Consider the following 24,495-nt stretch of genomic DNA (forward strand, 5'->3'; position numbering starts at 1 on the left):
CCTGCGCGGCGGGGAAGGCCCCCCCCGCTGCCATGGCAACGGCGCGCCCCGCCCCCTCCGCCACCGCCTGCACCAATCCCCTTCCTCTGCGTCGCTTCCTTCCCCCGCCGCCAAGGAGGGAAGATGGCTGCGGACGATGCGGCCGGAGTAGCCAATGGGGTGGCTGGGGAGGCTCCGGGGGCGGGGCTTACAGGGGGCGGAGCGGCACGCACGCGGCGGCGGTGGTCGGCTGTGGTGCGCGGCGGGGCTGGAGGGGGCGGCTCTGAGGGGCTGGGACCCCCGGGGCGGCCGGGCCGGGGTATGGACTCCTGAGGGGCCCGCACCCCGGTAAGGATTCCCCGGGGGAGCCGGCCGGGGTTAGGATCCCCGGAGTGGTTGGGGTACGGACCCCCGGGCAGCTGGGCCGGGGTAAGGATCCCCCGCGAGCAGGGCGGTATTTGCCGTGTGGGCGTTGCTGTGGGGAGGGCGAAGCGGGGGTTGCCTGTGAGGGAGATCATCTCTGTGGAGGCGGGGGGGGTGTCCTCTGTGGAAGGTTGTTGTGGGAGGGGAGGGGTCCCCTCTGTTGAGGCTGGCGGGCGTGGGGGGGGCTGCTCCTGTGCGTTTGGCCGGGGTTGCCCCTGTGGGGTTTGTGGTTGGGGAGGATGCGGGTTACCCGCGGCTGGTGATTTAGGTTGGGAGGGCAACTGCCCAGAGGTGCCCCTGTCCTGACCCTGAAGCTGCTTCTGTGCATCGGGTTTGGACATCTCTTGATGTATGTACTGCCCTGTGCGGTTGGGAGGAGAAAAGGAGGGGCTCCTGAATTTTCGTTCCCTCACCACTAACTTTTCTTTTTCCATTAGGAAACTGATGCATCTCTTGCTTTGCTGATAGTGATGCTGTCTGTGTCGCCAGTAAAGTGTGAATAAAAGCACTGGATTTACACTGTGAGTTTATCCTGTGACTCAGTGAAGCCTGGAAGCTTAGAAAGACTAACTGTGCTCTCAAAGCACTCTGAACAGGGGGTGGAGGGCTGGTGGAGGGTTGACACTGACCTGGTCACCCTTTCCAGCTTTGATGCTCTGTATGGGAGAGAGTGGGCTAGAGTTGAGCCTGGCATGAGAACTGGGTCAATGTATTGCTAATTTGGGCAGGCCCATCTGATTAGAGTTGTGACTGGCCAGTCATGTACTGTCAAAGTTAAAGTCAGGACCTGTACTGGCAGATAAAATATGTTTATTAAGAAGTTATGCGGGTAAGTACCAGCTGACCTCATCTAGGTTTGGTGAAGATGGGGATATTTTTTAATAATAGTAACAGTCTAAAACAAATGAACAAAAAAAATCTGGAAAAAGTCAGAAAGAGAAATAGAAGTTTAGTTTGGTTGTTTTATTCCCCTGGGAAAAAGTGGAAAGAAACTTTTTTATGTCTTGGGAAGTTAGGGAAACTACTGCCAAAAGTGTAATACATATATCCTTAAATGATGTTTTAAATAACCAACAGGTATTTCAAATATGCTGTGTTGGAGAATTAACTTTTTCCTATGAACTATGGAGAGTGGAATTTTCAATGCTGTGTTATGTTAAGGATTCATATTAGTTACAATTGTGTAACTGCAAATTAATTTTCCCTAGAAATGTGTTATATATTCAGAAGAATGCAAAAACACAAGATGTTTTCTTAGTGTACTGGTTTTTGGGTATGTGAAACTTTTATTCCCAGAACTAAGCTATGCTAAAGCTTTTTTTTTCCACAATATTTTAAATGGGTTTCCTGTTTGAGAGGAATCATGAAATTTGGTGAAGTGTGTGTGCAGAGCAGCTCCTATAAGATAACTGTCATTGCCAACAGAGTAACTGAGGTTTCTGTTAATGTGTATCCCAAGGATTGCTTTTTAGGTGCTAGTTTTACATAGCGCTTGTCTAAGGTTTACATGTTGGTTTCTGTTTGCTTAGGTTAAAGACTAGGGTAGTTATTTGCATTTTCTTGCAAATGTCTTTTTGTGGGGGCAAGGAACAACCCTGTAGGGAGAGTGGGCCTAGGACTCCTCAGCAGCCTCTGCATACATAGGCAGTGACATGGGACCTCGCTTTTCTTGTGTGTTCTCAGGCTTTCTGGAAAAAATTTTCTTCCTTGTTGCCCCATAAAAGTTCTGCTGGGCATGGGATGATCACCCATCATTTTAAATACCTTGAGTACAAGATGTTTTGGTTTGTTTTTTTTTTTTTAGTTTTTTTTTTTTATTTTCTTTCTCTACATCAGTCTTGAGGACAAGGATCCTTTGCTGGCTGGCCCTAGGGTCTGGTCTGTACCTGACTGTGTGGGAGATCTCGTGTAAAACCAGGCTGCTGTCATTATGTGCTGCCAGCACTTCCCAGCTGGGTTCTGCAGCTTTGACGTGCTTGTACTGCGACTGTACAAATAATGTGATTTCTGAGCAGAATGAAATCAGCAGTACCATGCTGATTAGCTGTGTTGATGTAAAGTTCCTCATGCAGACTTCTAGGGCTTGGTTTTAATTGGTGGGTGAAAAGACATCTTCTGTGTGGGTCAGCCTCTCCTGTGTGATGACAAGTCTGTTAGGGGGTTTCATACCAGACATTTAAAAAGAAACTTGTGAATTGGAGACTTGGCAAGGCAAATTTTTGGAGATGAGTGTGCTTTGTGACTTGCAAGTAATTTAGGTGCAAGATGGACAATGGAGGATATAAAGGCAGGAAAAGAGCATGTTGCCTATAGCCATGTGGGGTTAGGAAGTTCAACTTCAAACATGCTTTTACCCTCTTCAGACTTTAGCCTGACACACTGTCCACTTCTCCCTTAGCTTTTCCCCTTCTCGTGTTCCTGTACTGTCTCTTCCTTTAGCAGAAGTCTTAAATAAATTCTTGCTGGTGCATTGTCCTCTCTTATTTCCTCCTGACATGTCCTTTTCCTTCCCCTTTCTTCCCCTCAAAGCTGCCCTCTGATTGTCCTCTTCTTCCTGCTTGCAGCTGTTGAAGCCCCGGGAAAGGACAGCTCTACTGCAGCACTCCTGTGCCTACCAACCAAGCAGAGTTGGTGCTGGTTCACATCTGGCAGAAGCATGTTTTGTTAATTTGTGGGGCTGGTGCAATCAGCATGTAGATATGGGACACATTCAGTGCAATCTGTAAAGAAATTTAGAGCATTTAATTTAGGGTTGGTTGGTTAGTTAAATAGAAGTGGATGGAGCTTAGTGCATGGACGTGAACAACCAGACTGTGTTCTATTAGCTTCTAAAATAAATGGGAGGGATTGTGAAATTGTATATAGAAGATTGTTTCTTTGGTAGATAAAGCTTTAGACTGGGAGTGAAGGATGTCTGATGCTGAAATCTTCCGATTAAATTTCAGTGGTTTGGATGAACGGTTTCTGTGATGTATTTTTGCCTTAGCTGATACTTTGATGAAAGTTTCAACAAAATCTTTTAGTAAGTCTTTTAGTGAGAACAAAGCAGGGGATGGGGGTGGACTGCTCACTAGAGAAAGCAAGTCAATCTATAGCACTGAAAAAATCATGCTAAAATCACAAGACAAATACTAAGAAATTTCATTAGGCTGTTCTGAAGGTCCCAACATATAATGTGTTTTCTGTTGTGTTCCTAGACACTACAAGATATTCAAGTGTTTTCAACAATCAGAATATTTTGTAAGTAATGGCAGGAAGCAAATATCGTCCATCTGTCCATTTTAACAAGTTCACATTAATATTTTCTTGGAAACTCTTCAACTTGTTATGTTTCTTTTCTGTTTTGTTATCCAGGTGTTTCTATTGCATTATCTAGTCTGATCTCCTTTGCAAGACAAACCATCTGTACTGTTGTTTATGCCCTTTGTAGACTGGACATAAATTTATCTCACCTTTTGACATTAATCTGAAGGCATTTCTTGCAGACTGTTAATATTCTCAGATTTTTATTGTTATTTTTATTACAGTATTTGTGGTGTTGAAAATGTTTTGAGATGACCTTAATGGTTCGTTTCAGACTGAAAGTTGCAACAGATAGAGGAATGAAAATATTTTAATACCTCTTGTCCCTATTGTTTTGCTCTTTGAGACTTGTTTTATGTAAGACTTCACCATGGCCTTATAAGGGCACTTGTTGTTTTTCTTTAATTCCTAGTTTTCCAGCTAATGAAAACATAATGAAAAATCAAAACTAACAGTTTCTGGAACTCCTTCATTTAATATAATAACTGAATCTTACCTGTGTAAAAACAGATGCATTAAAACACTCACAGTTCTTACGCTGGATTAAACTAACACAATTCAAAAAAAATCAGCTTTAAAGTAAAATTACTTTTTTTCTTATATTGTGCTTGTGTATAGCAGTAATTCAATTTGAAAATGCTGAGCACCTTTCTTGCAATTTCACTTTGTTTTTAGATGGATGAGTGGACATATTGTTGATACCTTTAGACACTGCTGATGTTTATTTTTTTAATCGTCATCTTTTTTGTTTGTTTTTTTTTTTCGAAGTTGATCTGCAACTTTTCACTTGCACTTTTTCTGCAGCTAGCCATAACTACTGTGATTTTTCTTTTTTCCCATGCCTGTTATTTCTAGGCAAAACTATTACTCAACTTCCCATTAAAAGTAAGATGTAAAAGTGCTGTACAATTGGTAAGCAGTTAAATTGGTGAAATGATAACCCAGCGTTTAACTAAAATTAGCAAATTGCTTGCTAGATGGAGTTACATGCCGGCAGTACCTGGAATAGGAAACTTCAGATGCTGATTACTTTTCAATAATTTGAGGATCTTTTAGTAATAAGCACGTGTGTATGTTTGTTGCTATGGGAATGACTGAGAGAGCTGGAATTAAGTGTTATTATTCCTTTGTGGAAGCAGAAGGGACAAGCAGATGGTTGTAAAAGCAAAAATTCTTGTTCAGAAACATACAGCTCTTTTACTAGCAAACCTGACTTAATTGAGTTTTGCTTACGGTTTCTGGAGGGGTTTTTTTGAGGTAAGTGAAATTGATTTTAGTTTACTCAATATCTGTCAATATATCTAAGGAAGTACATGACAGTTTTGAAAGGGGGAAGAATAGATTTAAGGAAAAATTAATTCTAGTGGTTTTATGTCTTAGGTAACTATTACCATGTATGTGTATTGAATGTTCCTGCTTCACGAGTGTTCATTGGAGCCAGATGTGAGTGTAACAGATTGAGAAAGGAAAGGTTTTTAGTTGTTGGATTTGGTTTTTTTCCTCCCTGTTCCCTGGGAAAATTTAGTGATGGATTTTAGTGATGGGTGTTTCTTGACACTTGCTGGATGCTTAAAGAGGAAATGCAAATGCACAAAAGTCCGTTGTTCCTTGTATGCTTCTGTGTGTGTTGCATGGAAATATGAGAGTCGCATCTTGCATTGTCATGAAGTCTGAAAGATCAAAAGCTCTGAACTGAATTCACAAAAATGAGACTTTAAAAAAGAGCGTGTAACTTACTTCTCTTTGACAAATCAGAAAGAAAAAGTTGCAATGTAGTTAATTTGTTGGGTTTTTTTTTTTCTTCTCTAGTGTTTGGTGCTAGAGAGTTCTAGGTGAAGGCTGTGATTTTTGATTAATAGTCTGATTTGAGGATCTGAGGCAAAACTTTTAAAAGGAAGGGGAAAAAATGCTGGTGCCTTAATGATGCCCTTTGCAGTACTTCAGGCTTATTTCCTATGCCTTCCTCTCTAAATTAAGTTTTTGTTTCCTTGAATGCCACTCTGTTAAGAAGACAGCTTATCGTTACCGATTAAAATTAGCTGAGCAGTATATTGATGTACTAAAAAGGAGTAAGCGCTCTCCTTAATTGCGTGGTCAAAATCTGTGACTCTGCAGCTCCTCGAAGAGTGATTGAGCTGCTCGTGAGTGGTGGTCATTAGTGACATCAAGCGGGCTGAGTGTGAAATAGCAGCTTCTGCCCGTCGGGCACCCTCGGGACTTCCAACTGTTGGCTGAGATTGCCTTAGCGCAGGTGTTCTCAGCGACGCTGATGTCGTGTTTGTGCTGCACTGAGAGATGCGGGACAAAAAGTCTTCAGTTCTGCGTTGCAGTGACTGCTAGACGTTCAGACTTGAGAGGGAGGCATTGCATTTTTCCATGCAACAGTCTTTGCAAAACAATGTGGCTGTTTGGAGGGGCACACGCTCAAATCCTTAGACTTTTATCCTGACAGTTTCAGAGGCACGGGGAGAGGAAGCCACCTTAAGCTGGAAGTTGCATTTTTGTCTATGCACATACGTACCCTCTTAGTACTGCTTCTGAAACTATGCAGTCAGCTAATGTTGTGTCTTCACAGAATGATAGGGGTTGGAAGGGACCTCTGGAGATCATCTAGTACAACCCCCCTGTCTTGCTATTGTCTGGCAATGTGGTGTCTTCCAGAAAGAAATGATGAGCCAGCTTATCTTGTAGTTGCTTGTTTTTCAGTCTGCCTTCCTATTTGTGTTCTTTGCTGGGCAAAGGCAGTTGTGGGTGCCAGGCTGTTGAGGTTGTTAAAGTAGATGAAGATCGTCAAAGTTTTTGCCCCCACTGTTCTAATTGGAAACTATTTTGAAAGATAAACTCTTTCATTTCTGCTCTAAATTTTATTTGTGGTCAGTTTATACTCTTAAACTGTTGTGCCAGTATTGTTCTTGAGTAGCTCCCCTCCCTCCTCAGCATTTATTCCTTTGATGTATTTGTAGATAGTAATCGTATCCCTTCTCAGTCTCTGTCTTTGCCAAGCTATACAAGGCAAAGCATCCCAGCTACTTCTTGTAAGATAAACAGTCCATTCCCTGGATCATCTGGCCCGTCCTCATCTGCACTTGATTATGATTGTGTTATCAAGAGATTGGCTTCAGCAAAGAGCCCTGCTGGCAACCTGCTATGACCCTGTGAAATATGGATTGACTAAAGCATTGACAACAAACATGGCTTGAGAGCAGGGTTACTAAAATGCATGAAGCTCTTGACTTTGCTTTTTATCCTTGTCTTCTTTTGGGGCGACACTGTCTGCCAAAGATGTTGGAAAGGTCTTTGTGGATCTCAAAAATAAATTTCCCACCCAGGTTTTAGGGATTCGTGGGTGCTAACAAAAGAGTATAGTTTTTGTTGTGATTTGCCAGCAGGGATTGTCTGTGTTGCTGCATACAGTAGGTCTCTTGATCAGAAAGTGGTAGGCAATAATACCTACATACTTGCTCTTTCATCCTTCCCTTTTTGTGATTCTGTTTCCTATGACTGAGTCCTAAATCACTCTCATACTGGAAAAGCAGTTGAACATGAACTTCCAGTGCAGTATGGTGGAAAATCACTGTATGCCTCACTGTTATAAAAAGGGAAAAAATGATTTATTTTTTTTTTATCTATGTATGGCATTGGTAAAGCTAGTACTGGAGTGCTGCGTATGGTTCAAGTGTAAAGGCTGTCTAAAGGCTCTTGAAAACAAAGAGATGAAGAGAGTGCCTTGTTTTGGTACAGTGTTCACGTACTTGATGCCTTAGCATCTTTAATGCAGACTGAAAAGTAAATTCTCTTGAACAGGATAGAGTCAACATAGCTATAAACTCCTTTAGTTCAGCCTCTTCCATCCTACTGTTGTCACTTTGATGACATCTTTTCCTTTTGTCTGCTACAAAGCACTGAAAATTGAGTTTAGGGCATGATAAGGACTCAGTAGAGCCTCCAGCTGCCAGGCTGTGCACAAAGAGCATGTTTTGGAAACAGATAGTCTGTGAACTGTCATGGGCACGCAAGAATCTCCAGTTTCTCCTGTTGCTTTGGTACTGGAAAGGGTCTGATAAATTACCTTGACATGGGTGATGTTCTGGATTAGCTAAATATCAAAAAGGGATATTGTAGGATGTGACTAGTGAAGATACCTTTGTGATCTGCATGTTCTTGGGGAAGCAAATGAGGAAAATCAGAAGTCGTTTCCCCTGCTTAGGCCTGACAGATGTTTGTGCTCGTGCAATACATCTGGAACTGCAGAGAATTGCTTAGGCAGTGATGTTAGCGTAGTATTAAAAATTGCCAAGCACCTGAATGTTGTGTTCGTAAAATCTTGGTGCCACATCTGCACATGTAGGAGAATATCTTAGCAGTTCACCAGCAATATCCCTAGTGAAGGTGAGAACTGTAGTAGCTGATTTAAGCATGGTTTTTTAAGAAAAGAGTTTTGAAAACATAATAGTTTTGTGTGCTGTAGAATGAGCTCTGGTAATGAAGTGTACTTAAGCTAAATTACTGTTGTGAAAGAATTTCTAAAATATTCTGGTAAATAAAACATTTTATCTCATTATAGGTATTTTGGCAACAATATGTGGTAGTAGGAGCTATTTTTTCTGCTGTAGCTAAGTTTCTTTATATCCTTTTATTACAGTTGCTGCTAAATTTAGGCTGAAATTTCTGAGGCTTCCTGTGGTGTAGAAACAAATTCTTTGGACGAATTTCAGCAAAATTTCTTAATATTTGGGAAGAATCTTCTTATTTATTTTCAGAGTTTTTTTATATGATGATATTGGTATCAATTGGCAATGTCTAAATTGAAGGAAATAAACGGTGTTATTTTGGAGTCAGTAATTATTCATGCAGCTGCATAAGTAATTTTTTCCTTTCACCTTTCTCTGTAGGGTGGATCATTAGGGTTGTCCATTCATGTGTTGGTTTTGTTCAGCTTAAAGTGGCCCTGAATATCATCTTGGAGTCCTTTCTTGTAATCCCAAACTTGAAAGGACATCGAAGCAGTTCTTGATTGTGGAATTTGCAGATGCATTGTGGTGTTACTGTGACTTTTGCATTTTATCTTGTAGTGTAGATGTTCAGAACAAGGCTTTTTCTTTCGAAAGGCTGCTGCTGACTGTACTTACTAATGTTTGATTACACAAGTATTACAATTTAGGCCAATACTGTCCTTGTTTCAGTGATTAAGAAAGTAAAGAGTGAATGTTGCAGCTTGCTGGGAATTACTTAGTAAACTATTCTGCCAGAATCAGGACTCGTGTTTGTAGGCCAGGGTCTTGTTCAAATGCACTTGGATGAATAGCTTTATTTCTCCTTATCCATGAGATATGACCATCTTGGTGCATAGCTCTAGTGCCAAGTCAAACAGCAAGCTGTTTGACCTTTAACAAAAGAAAATGCTGTTAGTGAGGAGGCGTGTGAGGAATAGTTCAGAGAAAGGTATGAACCTTCTCTTAACTGATCATGGTTATATTGAGGGAATGTGAATGGAGAAAAACTTAATGCTACGCGCAGGAGAATGTTGTACCCTCCATGTTTGACTTCCAGGAGTTGATGGCTGTATGTAATTGAGAGACTGATTAGTTCTGTATCTTCTTTCCTATGTTTGTGGTTACAAAAAGTAATGTCAATATGGTGTCTACAGTGGGAGGTGCTCACAAGAGAAAGGAAATGACTTTTCTGTGGTCAGTGTGGTCTGATAAGCACAAATGCAGAAGGCTGAGACTTGGAGTCTCTTCAAGTTTTGCAAGGGGTTGGCTGAATAGCTGTGGTTATATTACAGACAGACAGCAGGACACAAAGGTGTTCTGAAGCTGTGAGTTATCTAGCATCTGCTGGAGTTGGGAGCATTGATGTTTGCATGGCACTTGGACGGTGGAGTCTTCTGGAGCTGTTGACACCTATCGTCCACCTTCCGTTCCTCTTGGGGTTGTTAACCTAGATCCTGGGTCCCATCATAGGAGGAGGCGGTTGATAGAGAAAGAGTGAGTGTTGCAGAACTGGCTGTGACTTCCAGATGCCTAGCCTTCTTTTAGAAGGTGACCTAGATGCCTCGCCTCATATGTTGTTAGCATGCTGGGCTGGAGTACAGGTTAGGCACTGTTTGTGCCTAGGAGGAGAGGGGAGAAGGGAGGAGCAGCAGGCACAAACCTCACATTTGACCCCCGTCCCAGAGACTTGCTCCAGAGCAAAAGTCAAGGCTCAGTGCTAGGACAGTTTTCCTTGCAGCTCTTGCCTGTTCTGTAGAATCCACCTGAGGATGCAGTTTGTTGTTTACGTGTTCAGGTGATATAAGGGTGCAATTTAGGCATAGATTAGCTTTTGCAGAGGGTTTTAAATACGGTATTCTTTACAAAACTAAAGGAGAATATATAGAATTTAGAAGATAAGTGTCCCTATTACAATATCTCTTTCTGTAATTTGACCTTTGCCTGAGAATCTTTGAGATCTGCCTTTACAAAACAGGATTTCTTTTGCTGCAGGTACTGTCAGCTTTATCTGAGAATAGCCATGAGAGTAAAATAGAGCATCTCTTATCTTCTTATAACTTCACAGTTTCCTTTATTGGATGACCACCTCAACACCTGGATGCAATAACGTCCTCTACCTGGTGAGGTCACTATTAGGAAACCTCCCCCTCACAAGTAAGTTCTCAGTTAGATCCAGTTGCTTGTGTCAGTGTGATTTTGGTGACGGAGAGCTTACTTTGCTGCTCCTTTGTTAGTAGGTCTGTGCCACTAGCATGGAATTGAATGAGAAGAGAAGACTGAAAAAGGAAAATTCTCAAACATGTTTGAAATGACGTTTGACACAGCTTCTTGGAGTACTTAGAAACTATGTTACATGTTAGGGTCTCCTAAATTGTTCTAGAGAAGGTATTTTAGCTATCTGAGCATCAGATTTTAATAATTTTGACTTAAACTTGAAGCCGAAATTAGTAATTTGAGCATTTTTATAGTTTTGTATGGTGTTTTCTGCTTTATATGAATTTTTTTAATTGTACATTGGATTGTTCTACACTTAGATTTTTCTTATGATGGCTTGTCATCTGGGTCTGTTGCAGCTCTTTACCATCTCTTTGGTTCATGAATTTGTATCCATAGGCCTTCAGTTGCTCAAGTTTGAATATTAATTCATTGCAATTTGGACCTGAAGGCATGCCTAAATTTTCTAAATCTTGCCTGCCTCCACCATATTTTCTAGGGTTGGATGCAAAATCAGAATAGGTCTTTCTAGTTGGAATGCAAAATCTTACATCAAAAATATAATTTTAAAAGTTTTATTTTGATGAAAATATTCAATGTATGGTTTTATGATTTATGCATTTAAAACTACACCTGGTCAAATCCAAAAGTTGTTTTTGTGTTCTCTCTCTATGGATATCTGGTATAATATTTAAAACGAGGTTTTGTTTCTGTATTGGCATGAACAACTGCTTATGTCCCCAAAAGATTAGTATACAAAAGTTGCAGTTTCCTTTTTTTTTTTTTTTTTTAAATTATTGAACCCCAAAGCACTGAGCACATGTGACTTTTCCCCTTTATTCTCTCCTAATTCTGACTCTTAGTTTTTTTCCCTCTAACCAATACTGTTGTTTAAGGCCATTTCCTTGGTTCTCTGTCCCACCTACAGCTCTTCTCTCCATTGCTGAATAGGATTGTACCCCTAAGGTCTGTACTGGTGGGAGGGTAGGAATTGATTTCATGGGAGGCAGACAGTTTGCTAGACCTAATTTTTTTGCTCTTCCCATGGACTTTGCTGTGGCAGTGTTTTATCTTTTTCCTCCTTTCTGCTCTCTTGATACAACATTTCTCTCTGTACTGCAAATGCAAAATTACGTGGAGCTTTTTTTCTTGCTGTGCTTTATGTTTGGAATCTAGATGTAGCTGATTTGGAAGGATGAAATAATTCTCTTGGCAGTTTCCATCTTGTCTCTGCACTTTAGTGTAGCCTGTCGCACATCTTATTCCCTTCCTGCTTGATAGACTAAATGCTATTCTCTTTGCCTTAAAATGTCTTTGTGGGAATGCTGGAGAAACCTTATTTCTCTGCTTTGGTAAAATAACAAAATCAACTATAGGAGTTTGTATCCTGCAAAAATTATGCATGCCTGATGTGTGTTTTGTGCTTCCCCTCAGCGCTTAGATCATTTGGCTGATCCATCTTCTGTTGTGAAGTGATGCCAGTGAGGAGAGGTCTCTGAAGGCATTTTGCATTAGTGAAGTGCAGCGTACTAATGTGTTCTCCTCAGCCAACCTTGCGCTTTGCGTTTTTGTTTTAAAATGCAAACCACATGTAATGTCGCATGCATGAATTGCTTTGCACTGCCCAGAGCTCCAGGTTTGTTCTTAGTTTGTTCTTGAACTTTTAATAATTGTGAAAATAAAGGGAGGGTCTGTTTGCATTGTTTATAGTAGGAAAGAACAGTGTAAGATTTCATCTACTGCTGTTCAAATCCCTTGCTATTTTTGGTATTTGACCTCTGTGGAGAAGATTGCCAAAACTACAGGTTGTTTTCATTTTTATTACGTCTTTCTACACTCCTACTCATAAGTTACTCTTACGTTACTGATTAAATCTTTGAGGCAAAGTTACATTTCTCCCACATCTTCCACGGTATTTTTCAGAGAGGTACTTTTATGTTTCTATATGTTGTTGAGCTAACATTCCCTTTTGGAAATGAGAACTATGCAATTTGGCAGTATCCTGTGTACACAACTAAAAGGAGAAAGAAAATAACTTATGAATTGCTGGTTTATTTTTTGAAAAACTTTCTGTATTAAAGAGGACCCATGAGCTTGTTGAGACTTTGATGTTCAGAATAGTGCACAAAGAGCATAGCAGTATATGCTGAGACAGTATGAAATGTTTAGTTTGTGCAGATAAGGTCCTTACCTTTCCTTCCTCTGTCATTGGAAAGGCCTGCTTTCGGCACCCAGGCTGTTTGCTTCTAGTCATTCTGTATGGTTGTTTCTACACTCCACTAGTGAGAAATGCATAACAAAGGCCTCTGAAAATCCTATCCTTCCTCTTGGCATCCCTTCTGTTTCATGTTTTCTGTTCTAAAAATCAAGCTTATTTCTTTTCTAAAGGAGCCCTGTAGGATGCCCTGGAGATCAAAATATTTTATGTTATTCGAGAGTACTGTATTTATTCTGAGTTCCCAAGATGTAAGGAGTTTTGAGTGTCCTTCAAGAAGCTGATTGTTTCTGGTAGTTGTGATATCAAGGAGACATGCAGAGGTTGCATATAACTGTGAAGTTAATTCATAGAAAAGATCACATGGATGTCATTCTGGAGGACTGGGTACAATAACATAGAAGTTTCAGGGTTAATTTGTAGAATGTGGCTTCACCTTGTTCAGGGGGTACAGATGCAAATGCAGATGAGAGATGCAGTTGTTACATATGAGGAGTGGTGATCACTGACGATGGGACTGGATTTCTGTTTCAAACACAAGGGACTAGCCACAACCAGACACCTTCAGCCAGATACTTGTGTGTCATCCAAGTGGTGGTGTTTTCCTGGCACCTTAACATCACCTGGATTTTGTCTATGTTGAGACGGTAGATACAGACCGTGGGCCACTGTGAGTTGGAATAAGTGAAGAACCTGAATTTAATTAACTACCTCATGTTCTGAGCAAAGGAGGTGCCTTGGGGAAAGAAGAGTTTTTGGCCAGTGCTACCTCTGCCGTTTCTTTTGAGACTGGAACAGTTCAAAGCAAGCTGTCTGTGCCCTCGAAAGTCTTTGTGTCAGACAGTTCGTCACATTAACATGAGCAGTTTTCCTCATTGATCATAGCAACTGGCAGTTGTGCTATATCCAAATTGTGTCAGGTTTCAAAGATACTGACTTGCCAAAGGATTCCTGGTGACCATAACAAAACAGATACCTGTGTTGTCAAAGGAGTGCTAAAGTAAAAGTGCTTCTCTTCTGCAGTGCAGAGCACCATATGCTTTGCAGGTGGCTGCAGTCCAATGCTTAGTTATCTTCTATTGTGTTTGGAAGACCATTGTTTCCTATTTGTCTCATAAATTTAACACAGATCCTATTCCTGCCATTTAAACTTTCCCATCAAAATACAACAGTGACTTCCCCTTCTGAAAAGGAAGGGCTGGCAGCTACACCCTGAAGTTGAGCATGAATTGTTTATATAACCTTCAATCACAATTTCATAATAGTCTGAAGACTTTCTTACTAGAGCAGACATTTTACTGAGCAAAAACCTGACTGCCATTAAATGCAATTTTAAGGCATCTTAGTTGTTGCAGTGGAAATAGAATTGAAAACTGTACCCTCCAGCTTCCTAATGATATAAATTGTACATCTATCTGGAAACATGAACAGCATTTTCTGGTATTTCAGAATAGCTGTAGCCGTGTCATTGGGGGGTAAAAGCTTAAGAGCTATCTTGGGCTAATTTTATTTCCCAGAAAATATTATTAAATCTGAATGAACATGCTTTTGCAGACTGGCTTTTTACAACTTCTGGGTACTTCTAGAGTTCCTTCACGCTCACCTCCCCATCAGTAAAAGCTCTGACATGACTGTTGTAGAAACTGCTCATTGAATAATATTTTCTATCAAAGTCAGTAATATTTAAACAACTGCAGCTTGCTTTCCAAATGGATGACATTTGTCAGGAACATGTCTGTTTGAGTTTACTTGGCCTTTTGAGTATAAAAAATCTGAATATTTAGAGCCTGAAATTCAGGTCAGTCTGGAAAACTACATTTTTCTTACAAAAGTTTACAGAGAGAGCCCAATTTTTTCAGTAACCATAGCACTACAGGATAGCTGGTTTATAAAAACTCCTTTCTCCACCTTCAAGCATGTGTTTTTGAAATAGTATTTAAATAGAAGCTTCCATTGTAATTCTTCAGTAAATTGGATTAAGTAGAAGTTGTCCTTATTAATAATATTAAATTATTTTATTTCTTAAATTTAAATTAATAATTTGCATGGGAGTTTAATAGTTTTGTGTTTGAGCAGTGTAGCAAGCAGTGTTTGAGAACAGTCTGCTTTATGTAATAGTTCTAGTAAAACCTTGTTCCATTTGAGGACATACCCAGAAAAGTAAGTAAGGAGCAAGCTCTGTGGGTAGGGTTGTACACAGGCTAATGCCAGCAAACATGTTGAACTTCTCTTTAGAGGGGAAAGGAGTTTCCACAGGATGTCTGCGTCTTATGGCAAAAATTACTTGTAGATGTGCTCTGAAAGGTTGCTTTGATGTAGAAGATTAACCTGGGGACCTCATTGTCAGGATATTAGTGAGGAAAATAGCTTAGTGAGATTATTTGTGACTTGGGAATTAAGCTTTTATAAGTGTCCCTACCTAAGCTGTTTTTTAAGAATTTGCTTGTTTGTCATATGGCATCATGAATATTTGTATGTACCAAATAGGAGGAGGGAAAGCAAAACCCTGAAACTACAAACAACACCAAGAAGGAAAAAAAAAAAAAGCAGAATGCAGTTTCGTCATGGCAACTTTTCCTTTGTTGCTGGTCTCTCATGAACCATTAAAATAGTTACCCCAAAACAAGTAATGCCTGGAAACTTACTCATTCCATCCCTAAAAATACAGCCTGAAGAATTTGCAGAAAAATTATGATGGGACAGCTGGGAAGGCATGAGAATATTTTCTTGCATTCTGTGTCTGCCTGATTTTTATTTAATTTCTGTTTGGATTTTTTCAAAAAGGGTCCTTTCACGCATGTGGTAACTAGGATTGGGTGCTGGCCTAGTCCATAAGGAAATAAGGAGATTTTTGATGACTGCTTTACCCTTATTTGCATTACCTGAAATATCTGTACCAGTAAGAAGTCACTGGAGTGTTGTCCCCCTAGAACCTGCTGTGATTCCTTCAGTGTTTGGGTTTTTTTAAACACAGAAGAGTAGTCTAATTGAACGTGTAATTTTAACAGAAGTCATTCATGTGGATGTTTATGCTCACTTAACGCACCCCACGTACATTTTAATTTTCAAAATGGTTGTAGTTCGTGAAGTCACGAAACCATGTATTTTTTATGATGGCAAATATCTCTTTTAAATTTAAATGCTTCAGTAGTTTTTCTCACTCTAAATTGATGAAAGCCTTTACTGCAATTACAGAATTGAATTTTCCTTTGTGTTATAAAGGAGAGAATTCTTTTTTTTTTTTTTTTTAAGAAGTGAATCTATGTGTGTGTATATATGTATCTATTTTTTAGAAGTGAATCTATGCGTAAGAGGAATGAAAGAATGTTGTTTAATTTGGTTTTGCTTGGTAAAATTTGAATTTTTGTACCTCACTGAAATAGTATGGGTTTCTAGAAAGGTTCAGTAGTGCCAGAGACAAATTGCCTCTGAAGGGAAGATTTTTACAGTTGCACTAAGAGCCAGTGTTGTGTGGTTTTATAGGAGGCTCAAAAAACATTTAGGTTCTTAGGAGTATTGACGAAAAAGGCAAAGGTGCTTAATTCCAGTGAATTTCACTGATGTCATGTAGCCTGTTTAGGTGGTCCGTGGTACGCTGACAGGTGTTTATGTGCATCATTGGGCACCTAAATACTTGTAAATTTTATCTCATCTAGCCACTGCAGACTCTAGTTGTACATAATTTTGGTCTTGTTCTCTGCCCACCCTTTGCATATCCTCCAGCAGAAAAGTTCACCTAGGAAGTCTCCGCAGTTGTACTGATGCAACTGTTTGTGGGCTGTGCCTCCTAGCAACTTTTTAGAACAAAAATTATTCCTCCAGGTAGTGGTAATGACTTCATTTTCTTTCCGCTTGTGGAGAACATCACTTTACTGTTTACTTCATAAGAATAATAAAGCAAATTTAGCTAAGTGACTTTCACAGGATTCACAGACAGACTATTTAATCTTTTAAGGGGATTATATGATGTAGTGCTTACAGTCACAAGAGACTGAACTCCTTAACTCGGGGAGCCCTTTCCGGTTCTCTGTTTCTGTAAATGAAGTTGTAGTGGGTAGGACATCAGGATAATTGAATTTTGATTACATGCGTTACCTCTGTGCAAGATGCTTTTTCATATATATTTTTAAAGCTGATATTATTTCAAAATGTTAAAATTAAAACTCATCTCAGATTTTATTTATTACAGGTTTCTGACAACGTTAGGAACAGCATTTGAGATGACTGCAGTGGAGAAGATTGAGGAGCAGCTTGCTAGTCTGCGCATAGCAAAACGTTCTATGCTAAGTGAGGAACCTGCTTACTTACTGGATATAGACGTTTCCAAACCTGCTCAGTCTGAAAACAGTTGCTTTGTGGCAGTTTCGTGTTCCAATAAGTCAATTAGGGTATATAACAGGGAAACATTAAACTTCCTGCGGGAGTACAGTAGCCATCCTGGGATACTTAACGGAGTCAGATTTGCACACGCGTGTGACAACGTAGTGTTTTCAGCATGCAGTGACGGTACAGTAAAATGTTGGGATATTCGTTTAGCAACTCAGAAACCTGTGCAGATATTTAGTGGTTATCCTTCCAATGTTTTCATTAGTTTTGATATCAACCGCAATGATCTCATAATTTGTGCTGGAACAGAAAAAGTTGAAAAGGACGTGTTTCTGGTGTTTTGGGATGCAAGAGGCATTACAAACTGTGCCAGCGCAACTAAAGAACCCTTGGGAGTCTATTCTGAAAGTCACAATGATGATATCACTAAAATTTGTTTTCATCCTATTGAACCCAATTTGGTAGTTTCTGGGTCAACTGATGGGTTGGTTAATGTGTTTGACATTAACAAGGATAATGAAGATGATGCTTTGATATCAACTTGCAATTCAGATTCATCAGTAAGTTTTATCGGCTGGTCTGGGAAAGATTATAAACAGGTCTACTGCATGACACACGATGAGGGATTTTGTTGGTGGGACATTGCTCAGTTAGATACTGAAGAACCAATAACACTATTGCGTGTTCTAGATGTCAGAGATGCAGTCTGCGTTGAAAATGACAGCTTACATTACCTGGTAGGTGGCTTGTACCACGAAAAGGCAGACAAACTCTTTCTTCTTGGGGGAACATCCACAGGAAACATTCACCTAATCAGCTGTGGCACTGATGGACTGAGTCTGGTGGGTACCCTTTGTGGAGGACACTCTGCCACTGTTCGCTCCTTCTGCTGGAACCTGACAGATGAGTCTCTGTTGACGGGTGGAGAGGATGCTCAGCTGTTGCTATGGAAACCTGGAGCTGTGGAAAGGTCCCTCGCAAAGAAAGCATCTATGAAGATTGCTTCTTCCGTGCAGAAGAGAGTAAGAGTTCACAACAGCTCCTCAAAAGCAGGAAAAAGTAAAATTCTGAAAGTGGGAATCTCTACTGCGTAGAGTTTTCCTGGTGTTTAATCTCTCAGGCAGTACTTGGCTGTGCTTTGTTTGGAGGTATTCTGTGGAAAGAACTACGATGCTTGAATTCTACCTGGGAATTATTTCAGCCATCAGATGAATGCTTTTTTTTTTTTTTTTTTTAAAGTCGCTAATATTAATCAACAAAAAGTAAACGTTTGCTCTCAAGAGTTCTTGAACAATAGATCTTAAATCATATTATATAAAAATGTTTCTGTGTTTGTTTAATGTCTCAGCCAACATTTTTAATGTGTAATATAGGCCTCTGGCTTGCATAATTTGTTACCTTCCACTGAAATTCCCTGGCACATTTTAAAAGCTTTTGTATTTCGTGCTGTATTTTGCTTTCTTTACAGAGAACTTAATGAAATTGCTCAATATATTAAAAGATTTTATGTCACATCTTAATGCCCGGGGGAATTAGTTCTTGATGAAAGAGAAAGTAAGTACTGTTTTGCACTGTCATATCACTGGTTTATAACAAGCTCATAAAGAAGCAGTTGATGGAGCCATATTTTTCATAGCAAAGATATGAATGTATTAAACAGGAACACATGATTCCAAGCAGCCAATCTTTAAGTGTATGAGAACTGTTGAACTGCCATTATTTAGGGCATATTTCCTGCATGAAAATACCCAAGAATCATGCAAGCAGCTTCATTCTCTCCTGGTAAATGCGTCTCAGGGGCGTGCACCTGGAAGACTGGGGAGATTGTCAGTGGGTTAAATTCCGAATCCTGCATTTGAAATAAGCTAGTGTCACATGCTAAGTGGCGATGTTACAAACCAAAAATGAAATACTGCCTGCTGAGATGGTAGTTACGGAGTAACCGACCAATTTGAGGAGACTTTAACAAAGCCTTTTAGAGGTTAGTGTGTGTCCTTTAAGAAATGTTTCTCTCTGCAGAGAAGGTTTTATGCTTAGACATCTCTCTAGGACAGATATGTTTTAGTATTCCATCAAATACCTATTAAGTGGTGCAAAAATTGCCCCGTACTTTTGAAACAGTTGAGTCTCTATGCTTATTCTGCTCCGCTGGCAGGCTACAATCTCTGCTTGTGGCTCTGCACACACAATTACCTTCAGCCTTCTGAGGACCATTGCAGTCAAGTGGTGGTTGGCAATTATGCCGTAGTTAACATATGTGGACTACAACCGAAAACAGCACAAGAGTATTTAAGAATTGCTTTGTTATAGAATAGTTGGCAAAGGAATTAAGAGAGATTTGGTTTTATTTTTTCACGTGAGGGTGGGTAGATAATTCTTTCAAAACAAGTTTTGAATGTCAAGTTTAGAGGATTAGCCTGGAGTTCAAAAACAGTTTCCAAAGTGCAGAAGATACCTCTAGTATATGGTTACAGCTGTGCTGAAGAGATCTTCATCATCTCTGGAAAGAAATCCTATTCAACCAGAAGTATCGAATTTCCACATGGTATGTTTACAAACTGTCAATGTCCTTCAGCCACAACTATGCATCCCTAGTTGGTTTGGGTCTTTTTGGTGATAATTAAGATGATTCACTTGCTTTTGTTCAAGATTTATTCTCCCAGGCCACTAGTCACTGCCTGTTTTTGTGGAATTCACAGTTTTGTAATTGCATTGACCAAAAGCTTCAGACCCCTCTGAATTCACCCTAATGCCCTCATGGGCCTGACTTGGTTCAGTATCTGTAGTCGGGGGTGGGGACCTAAAGGATTATTTCGAGACCTATTTCAATGCAAGTTCAATGTATAACTTGCTTTTTAGGTGTTTACCCACACTTTTCCTGGTATGTTGACACAGTCAGTGGAGTAAGGTCGGTGGGCTTGCATGACCCTTGATTTCTTGAAGACGGTTTTGTGTGCTACATACAGAAATGCACAGTGAGGGAGCTTTTGGTTGCCTCTGCTTCCTCTCAAGTGTCTGTTGGGTGAAATTCTGATGCGTTCTGCCAACTTTCTCTAAATTAAAGCAGCAGAGATGGGAGTTCTGGTACTGAAGTGTTTGTAGTATGCAATCTGTATTTGTTATCTTGTTTCTGAAATAGATTGATACCTAACAAATTGATATCTGTCACAGTTCAGGCCATGCTTTTCCCTGAGAAGTTGATTTCTCCCTTTTACATACATAATTTAAATAGCAATAGAAGGGGAAAGTGTGTGTACGTATGTATCTTAAAATTCTGCAACAGCACAGCAGCTGTCAGGAGACAGGCTTGTGTTGCCTCTGAAAATACTTGATTATTTTCTTTTTCTTTGGTGTTGACTTAATTTCAGATTAATATCCATAAAATAAACATAGATGGAAACAACATGTTAACAAGTAATTAGCGTTGCTTGCTTTTGTAAACTGCAAACACTATTTCAGAGACCACAGAGCACAGGCAGAATACATATGTAATCATATAAATAATAATAGACTTGAAATTAGGCAGGTTAACTTGTCTGACTGTATTTAATCTCTTAGGTTAGTTTTGATGTCTGTAAGTTGGCTTCAGCGTTGTTAAGAAACATATTTGACCTTTATAAAACTTATGTAATTGAAACTATGTGCAAGTAGCAGGCATTCAGAAATCATCACTGTGTGAATTGTTTAACCCCAGGGGAAGCTTTAATTCTGGAAGCAGGATCAGATTTTTTCCAGTAAATGAAAAGCAAAATCCAGACAGGCTACCTAAGTGCAGAAAACAGTGTCCATCTTTATTCAGAGATGATAGTAAACCCATTGTACAATATTTCTGAGCAGCAGGAGATTATCTTGCTGCGAACACATGAAAATAAATTTACTTGCGTTTGGCACATTCCTAAATTTCCTTTTTTTTTTTTTTTTCTTTTTCTTTTCTCTGGAAGTAAAATCCCACACTTGCACACTCACCATCGGCGTGTTTAAGGTGTGTTCCCATTGAATACGAGCTTGCTGCCTTTTCATGGAGTACTGTTTTACTATTTCATTTGGTTCAAGTAAGAGATGTATCAGGATTACGTCCTGTAGTCAGTGGGTAATTTCAGCAATTATTTCAATGGAGTGGAGGATTTTACCCATACTTCGGGATTGCGGTGGAAATTATTTGACAAATCTAAAGAAAGGTGTGAATTAATTTCTAGGTGGAATTTATTTAGTCAGTTGTCAGTCATAAGCTGTTTTGTGGCCAAATTGTACACGGCGTATGTCCTATGTATTAAAATGGACATAACTGCATATTTCTACATTAAAATCTTAATTAGCAAAGATGCTGATACAGTAAAACATTGTAAAGGCATAAAGTGCAAGCTTTATATGTTGTGTTTGAATGACGGGTTTCTCTTGGCCAGCGATCTTACGTAGCCCTGTAGGTCATACTATTACACGAAGCGATATATTATGTCATGTGAAGTGCTCACAGGGAAATAGGCTTGTCAAGGCATCAGAAGCCGGGCACCTACACGCTTACGTGGCTGCCCGTCGTGTTTTGTGGTAAGGCACCTGCCCCTTGGGATGGAGCTGCCCATTATGGGAGTTCGGTATGGATGGAGTTAATCGCAGTGTCAGCTTTTCAGCAAATCAGCAAAGCTTCTGTACAACTTAAGGAATTGACACTTTTGGCCCACCTCATAAAGCTCGTTTGTGTTTACCACTGTTAATTTGGAATTACTTCAAAATGGTCTTCTGTTATTTGGCTTCTTGGTCTTTTTTTTGGGGTATTTGTGAGTTGTGTCTGGATGTCTGCTTTTCTGGAGGGGAACGAGTCTGTCCCTTTCCCCCATGAGCTCTCCTGTCCTGTGCGTAGGCTGCTGGACTCTGCCCTTCTCGCACCGAATGGGTGCTGGGAAGCAGAGAGAGGGAGGAAAAAAGGGAGGCCGGCACCTGCCAACCCTCTGGCAGCGGGATCTGTCCAGGGAAGCTCCTCAACTACAGAGTGGGACCCTCTGCCTTTGATGTAAGTGTAACGACTTGTTCTTGAGCTTGATGGAAGCAGGATAGGACCTTAACTAAATTATGCAAGACATAAACACCCTTCAAGCATAAAAGCCAGTTCCTGTTTGTCTGTGAAATGAGCAATTTGGCAGCGAAGCGTGCAAGAGAGGCAGAAGGTGTTTGCTCACAGGGGCTGGATACTCTTAACTTCTGCTGGCAGCGAGGAGAGCCACTGGCCGAGCCAGTACTGCTACCTCTCCCCTGCAGGAACCAATGGATTTGGGGATTTCACATGCCATGGAAAAAAGGAAGGGAAAAGTGAGGGTGGGGATGACAGATAAAGGTGAACAGCTATCTGTTAGTGCTCCATTCATCGCTCATTATTGGAATTTTTTGCAGATAACCTAAGAGCTGATTGCGAGGATCTTTGGTAATTTCTTGTTTTCTGTTTCCCTTTTCTGTACCAGTTTCTAAACTGGCACAGGTATACTGGCTGACGGGAGTGGAGTGGTGTTACCTTCAGTTACCGCCGCTGATGGACTGGCCTCAGCCTGCTGTCACGGTGTTCTGTCCTGCTCGGATTTCAACACATGCACTTCTTCGAGTCTTGTGTCCTCATGTCTTTAGATACTTCAAAATCTGTATTCTGAAAGTATATCTACTTTTCTGGAAACTGAATGACAAAATACCGTTCTATATACTCCTGCTGCAATCTTGGCACCAATATTTTTATGTGAACGTATTACATTTTCAATTCAATATCAATTTCTGTCGTATTCTCTCATGTTCTGAATAAAGATTCGATGCTGCTAAAATCCCATAAAGGTGGTACTTGAGCAGCCTGTTGCCGCAGGAACTCAGAACTGGCAATGAAAAATGCTGCGAGGAGTTCAACGGGCTTCTCAGTGCTAACTTAAAATGATCCTTTGGGGAAGTCTGATAAAAGTGGGGAAAAAAAATGTGGTCCAAGGAACTTACAATACACAGCAGATCACCAACAGACTGTGCACCCCAGGTAGCATACTTGATATTATTAATACTGGAAAGTATATTAAGACTAAAGCTGAAGCACAAATACAGACCCACAATTCACTTTTCTAGATGTTTTTAACACAGGAATTCTTAATTACTGATGGAGTTGGATACCCGTGAGTACAGTGTATGCCAACACACGCTACTGCAGATCCAGATTAAAAAATATTGAATAGACACCTAGCAGGTAAAATAGCTGGAAGTGAGTAACTTAACTTTTACTGGGAGTTCTGGAGGGTGCTGGAGAGCTCTGCCTATAAATCGAGTACAGTGGTTCTGGTTTCTGTCTGTGATTTCAGTATTGCGGATAGATGAAGAAGGAAGGCAGAAAGGTAAACCAATAAAGTGTTTGTAACGCTGCCTTAAACTGAAATTATTCCTGCCAAAAATTACTCTGTGCTCGTGGATGTAAAGTTTGCATTCAGAGGTTCACGTCTCTCTTCTTGTCGTATCAGAAGCGAGAGAGGAAGAAGTACGGACCCTGGACTGGAAATTCTGGTTCTCTTGATGTTCTGCCAGTGACTGCCCGGCTGCATATGCTTCTGGGGTATGTTCCTGTGTGTGAATCTGGTAACAATTTAAGATGTTTTTTGGGTAGCTCTCAGCACCGCAAAGCCTGCAATACTCACCAGAGTGCTACAGAAGGCACTAGTTGTTGGTACGTGAGCTGATGGCTGGGTCTTGAAAGAAATGGAGGCTGACGTGCTTTGATGATAGGAACTCTTATTTACACCTGGAGATCTCAAATGTTGCTTAGAAATTCTTTTACTCGGACATCTAGAAAATGTATAGTGCAACATTTTCTAGCAGTAATTTGGGGATCGTTTGAAGAAGGAAGCCTCAGGACTTCCCTGTAACAATGACCTTGGTGCATTGTCTCAATTTAGGGCCAATAAATGCGGGATCGGGAGAAACAGGGCATTGTTCCTTGCTGAGGTACAGTATTTTTTCAAAAGTTTGTGTAGCTGTAGTTTTGCAGTAGGAACACGTAGAAATAGACTCGCGTTTGCTATGCTGTGCTTTAAAAAAAAAAAAATATACTTGGTATACTTGAACATGTAAATTTAACAGTTATGCTACCAAGTGAGCACTTACGTGCCAGGCAGTTGTGTGTTTCAACGTTAGATCTTTTTGACAAAACTAAGCCAGGAACAATTCTACCTGTCATTATGCCAGCACAGCAGAGGCAATACCCATAAGGACAACAGCGTCTTGGATCAACTAGGATGGCGTTTGCGCTTCACACCCCAAAAGTCAAAGTCTAGCTGAGGCCAGTAATAGGCAACCTAACATTTATTAGAAAGAAATGAGCATTTTATAAAACAATCTTGTTTTGCTAAATGAAGACATACAACGATGCATGCGTCAGAGGGAACACCTCTAGATATTGAACCATTAACAAGGTAGTCATAAAGGTCTTGGGTAGTCGTCTACACGTGTATGGTATTAGAATGAGAAGAAGATGAAATGATTGTTGGGATTAATTCGTATAGTTGGGTTGGGTTTATTGAGTCCTAACTGTTG

The 24,495-nt window shown here is 40.3% G+C and overlaps 1 protein-coding gene across 3 annotated transcripts; it reads left to right on the forward strand.

The window, feature by feature from the left end:
- Window positions 1–218: 218 nt before the first annotated feature.
- On the forward strand, window positions 219–22,801 carry WDR89 (WD repeat domain 89). Of its 3 annotated transcripts, none has more exons than XM_063333654.1 (4): window positions 219–408; window positions 840–923; window positions 10,191–10,352; window positions 16,817–22,801. In XM_063333654.1, the coding sequence occupies exon 4, from the start codon at window positions 16,848–16,850 to the stop codon at window positions 18,045–18,047; it is 1,200 nt and encodes a 399-aa protein (XP_063189724.1). In that variant the 5' UTR covers window positions 219–408; window positions 840–923; window positions 10,191–10,352; window positions 16,817–16,847; the 3' UTR covers window positions 18,048–22,801. The 3 variants fall into 3 exon arrangements, with proteins under 3 accessions (XP_063189724.1, XP_063189723.1, XP_063189722.1); XM_063333653.1 differs by having other exon boundaries at window positions 10,264–10,352; XM_063333652.1 differs by lacking the exon at window positions 10,191–10,352.
- Window positions 22,802–24,495: the final 1,694 nt, after the last annotated feature.

This window comes from Chroicocephalus ridibundus, chromosome 4 (assembly GCF_963924245.1).
Source record: "Chroicocephalus ridibundus chromosome 4, bChrRid1.1, whole genome shotgun sequence".
Taxonomy (NCBI): domain Eukaryota; kingdom Metazoa; phylum Chordata; class Aves; order Charadriiformes; family Laridae; genus Chroicocephalus; species Chroicocephalus ridibundus.

Coding starts and splice junctions, on each gene's coding strand:
- WDR89 (XM_063333654.1), top strand. CDS start 16,848: ATGACTGCAGTGGAGAAGATTGAGGAGCAGCTTGCTAGTCTGCGCATA.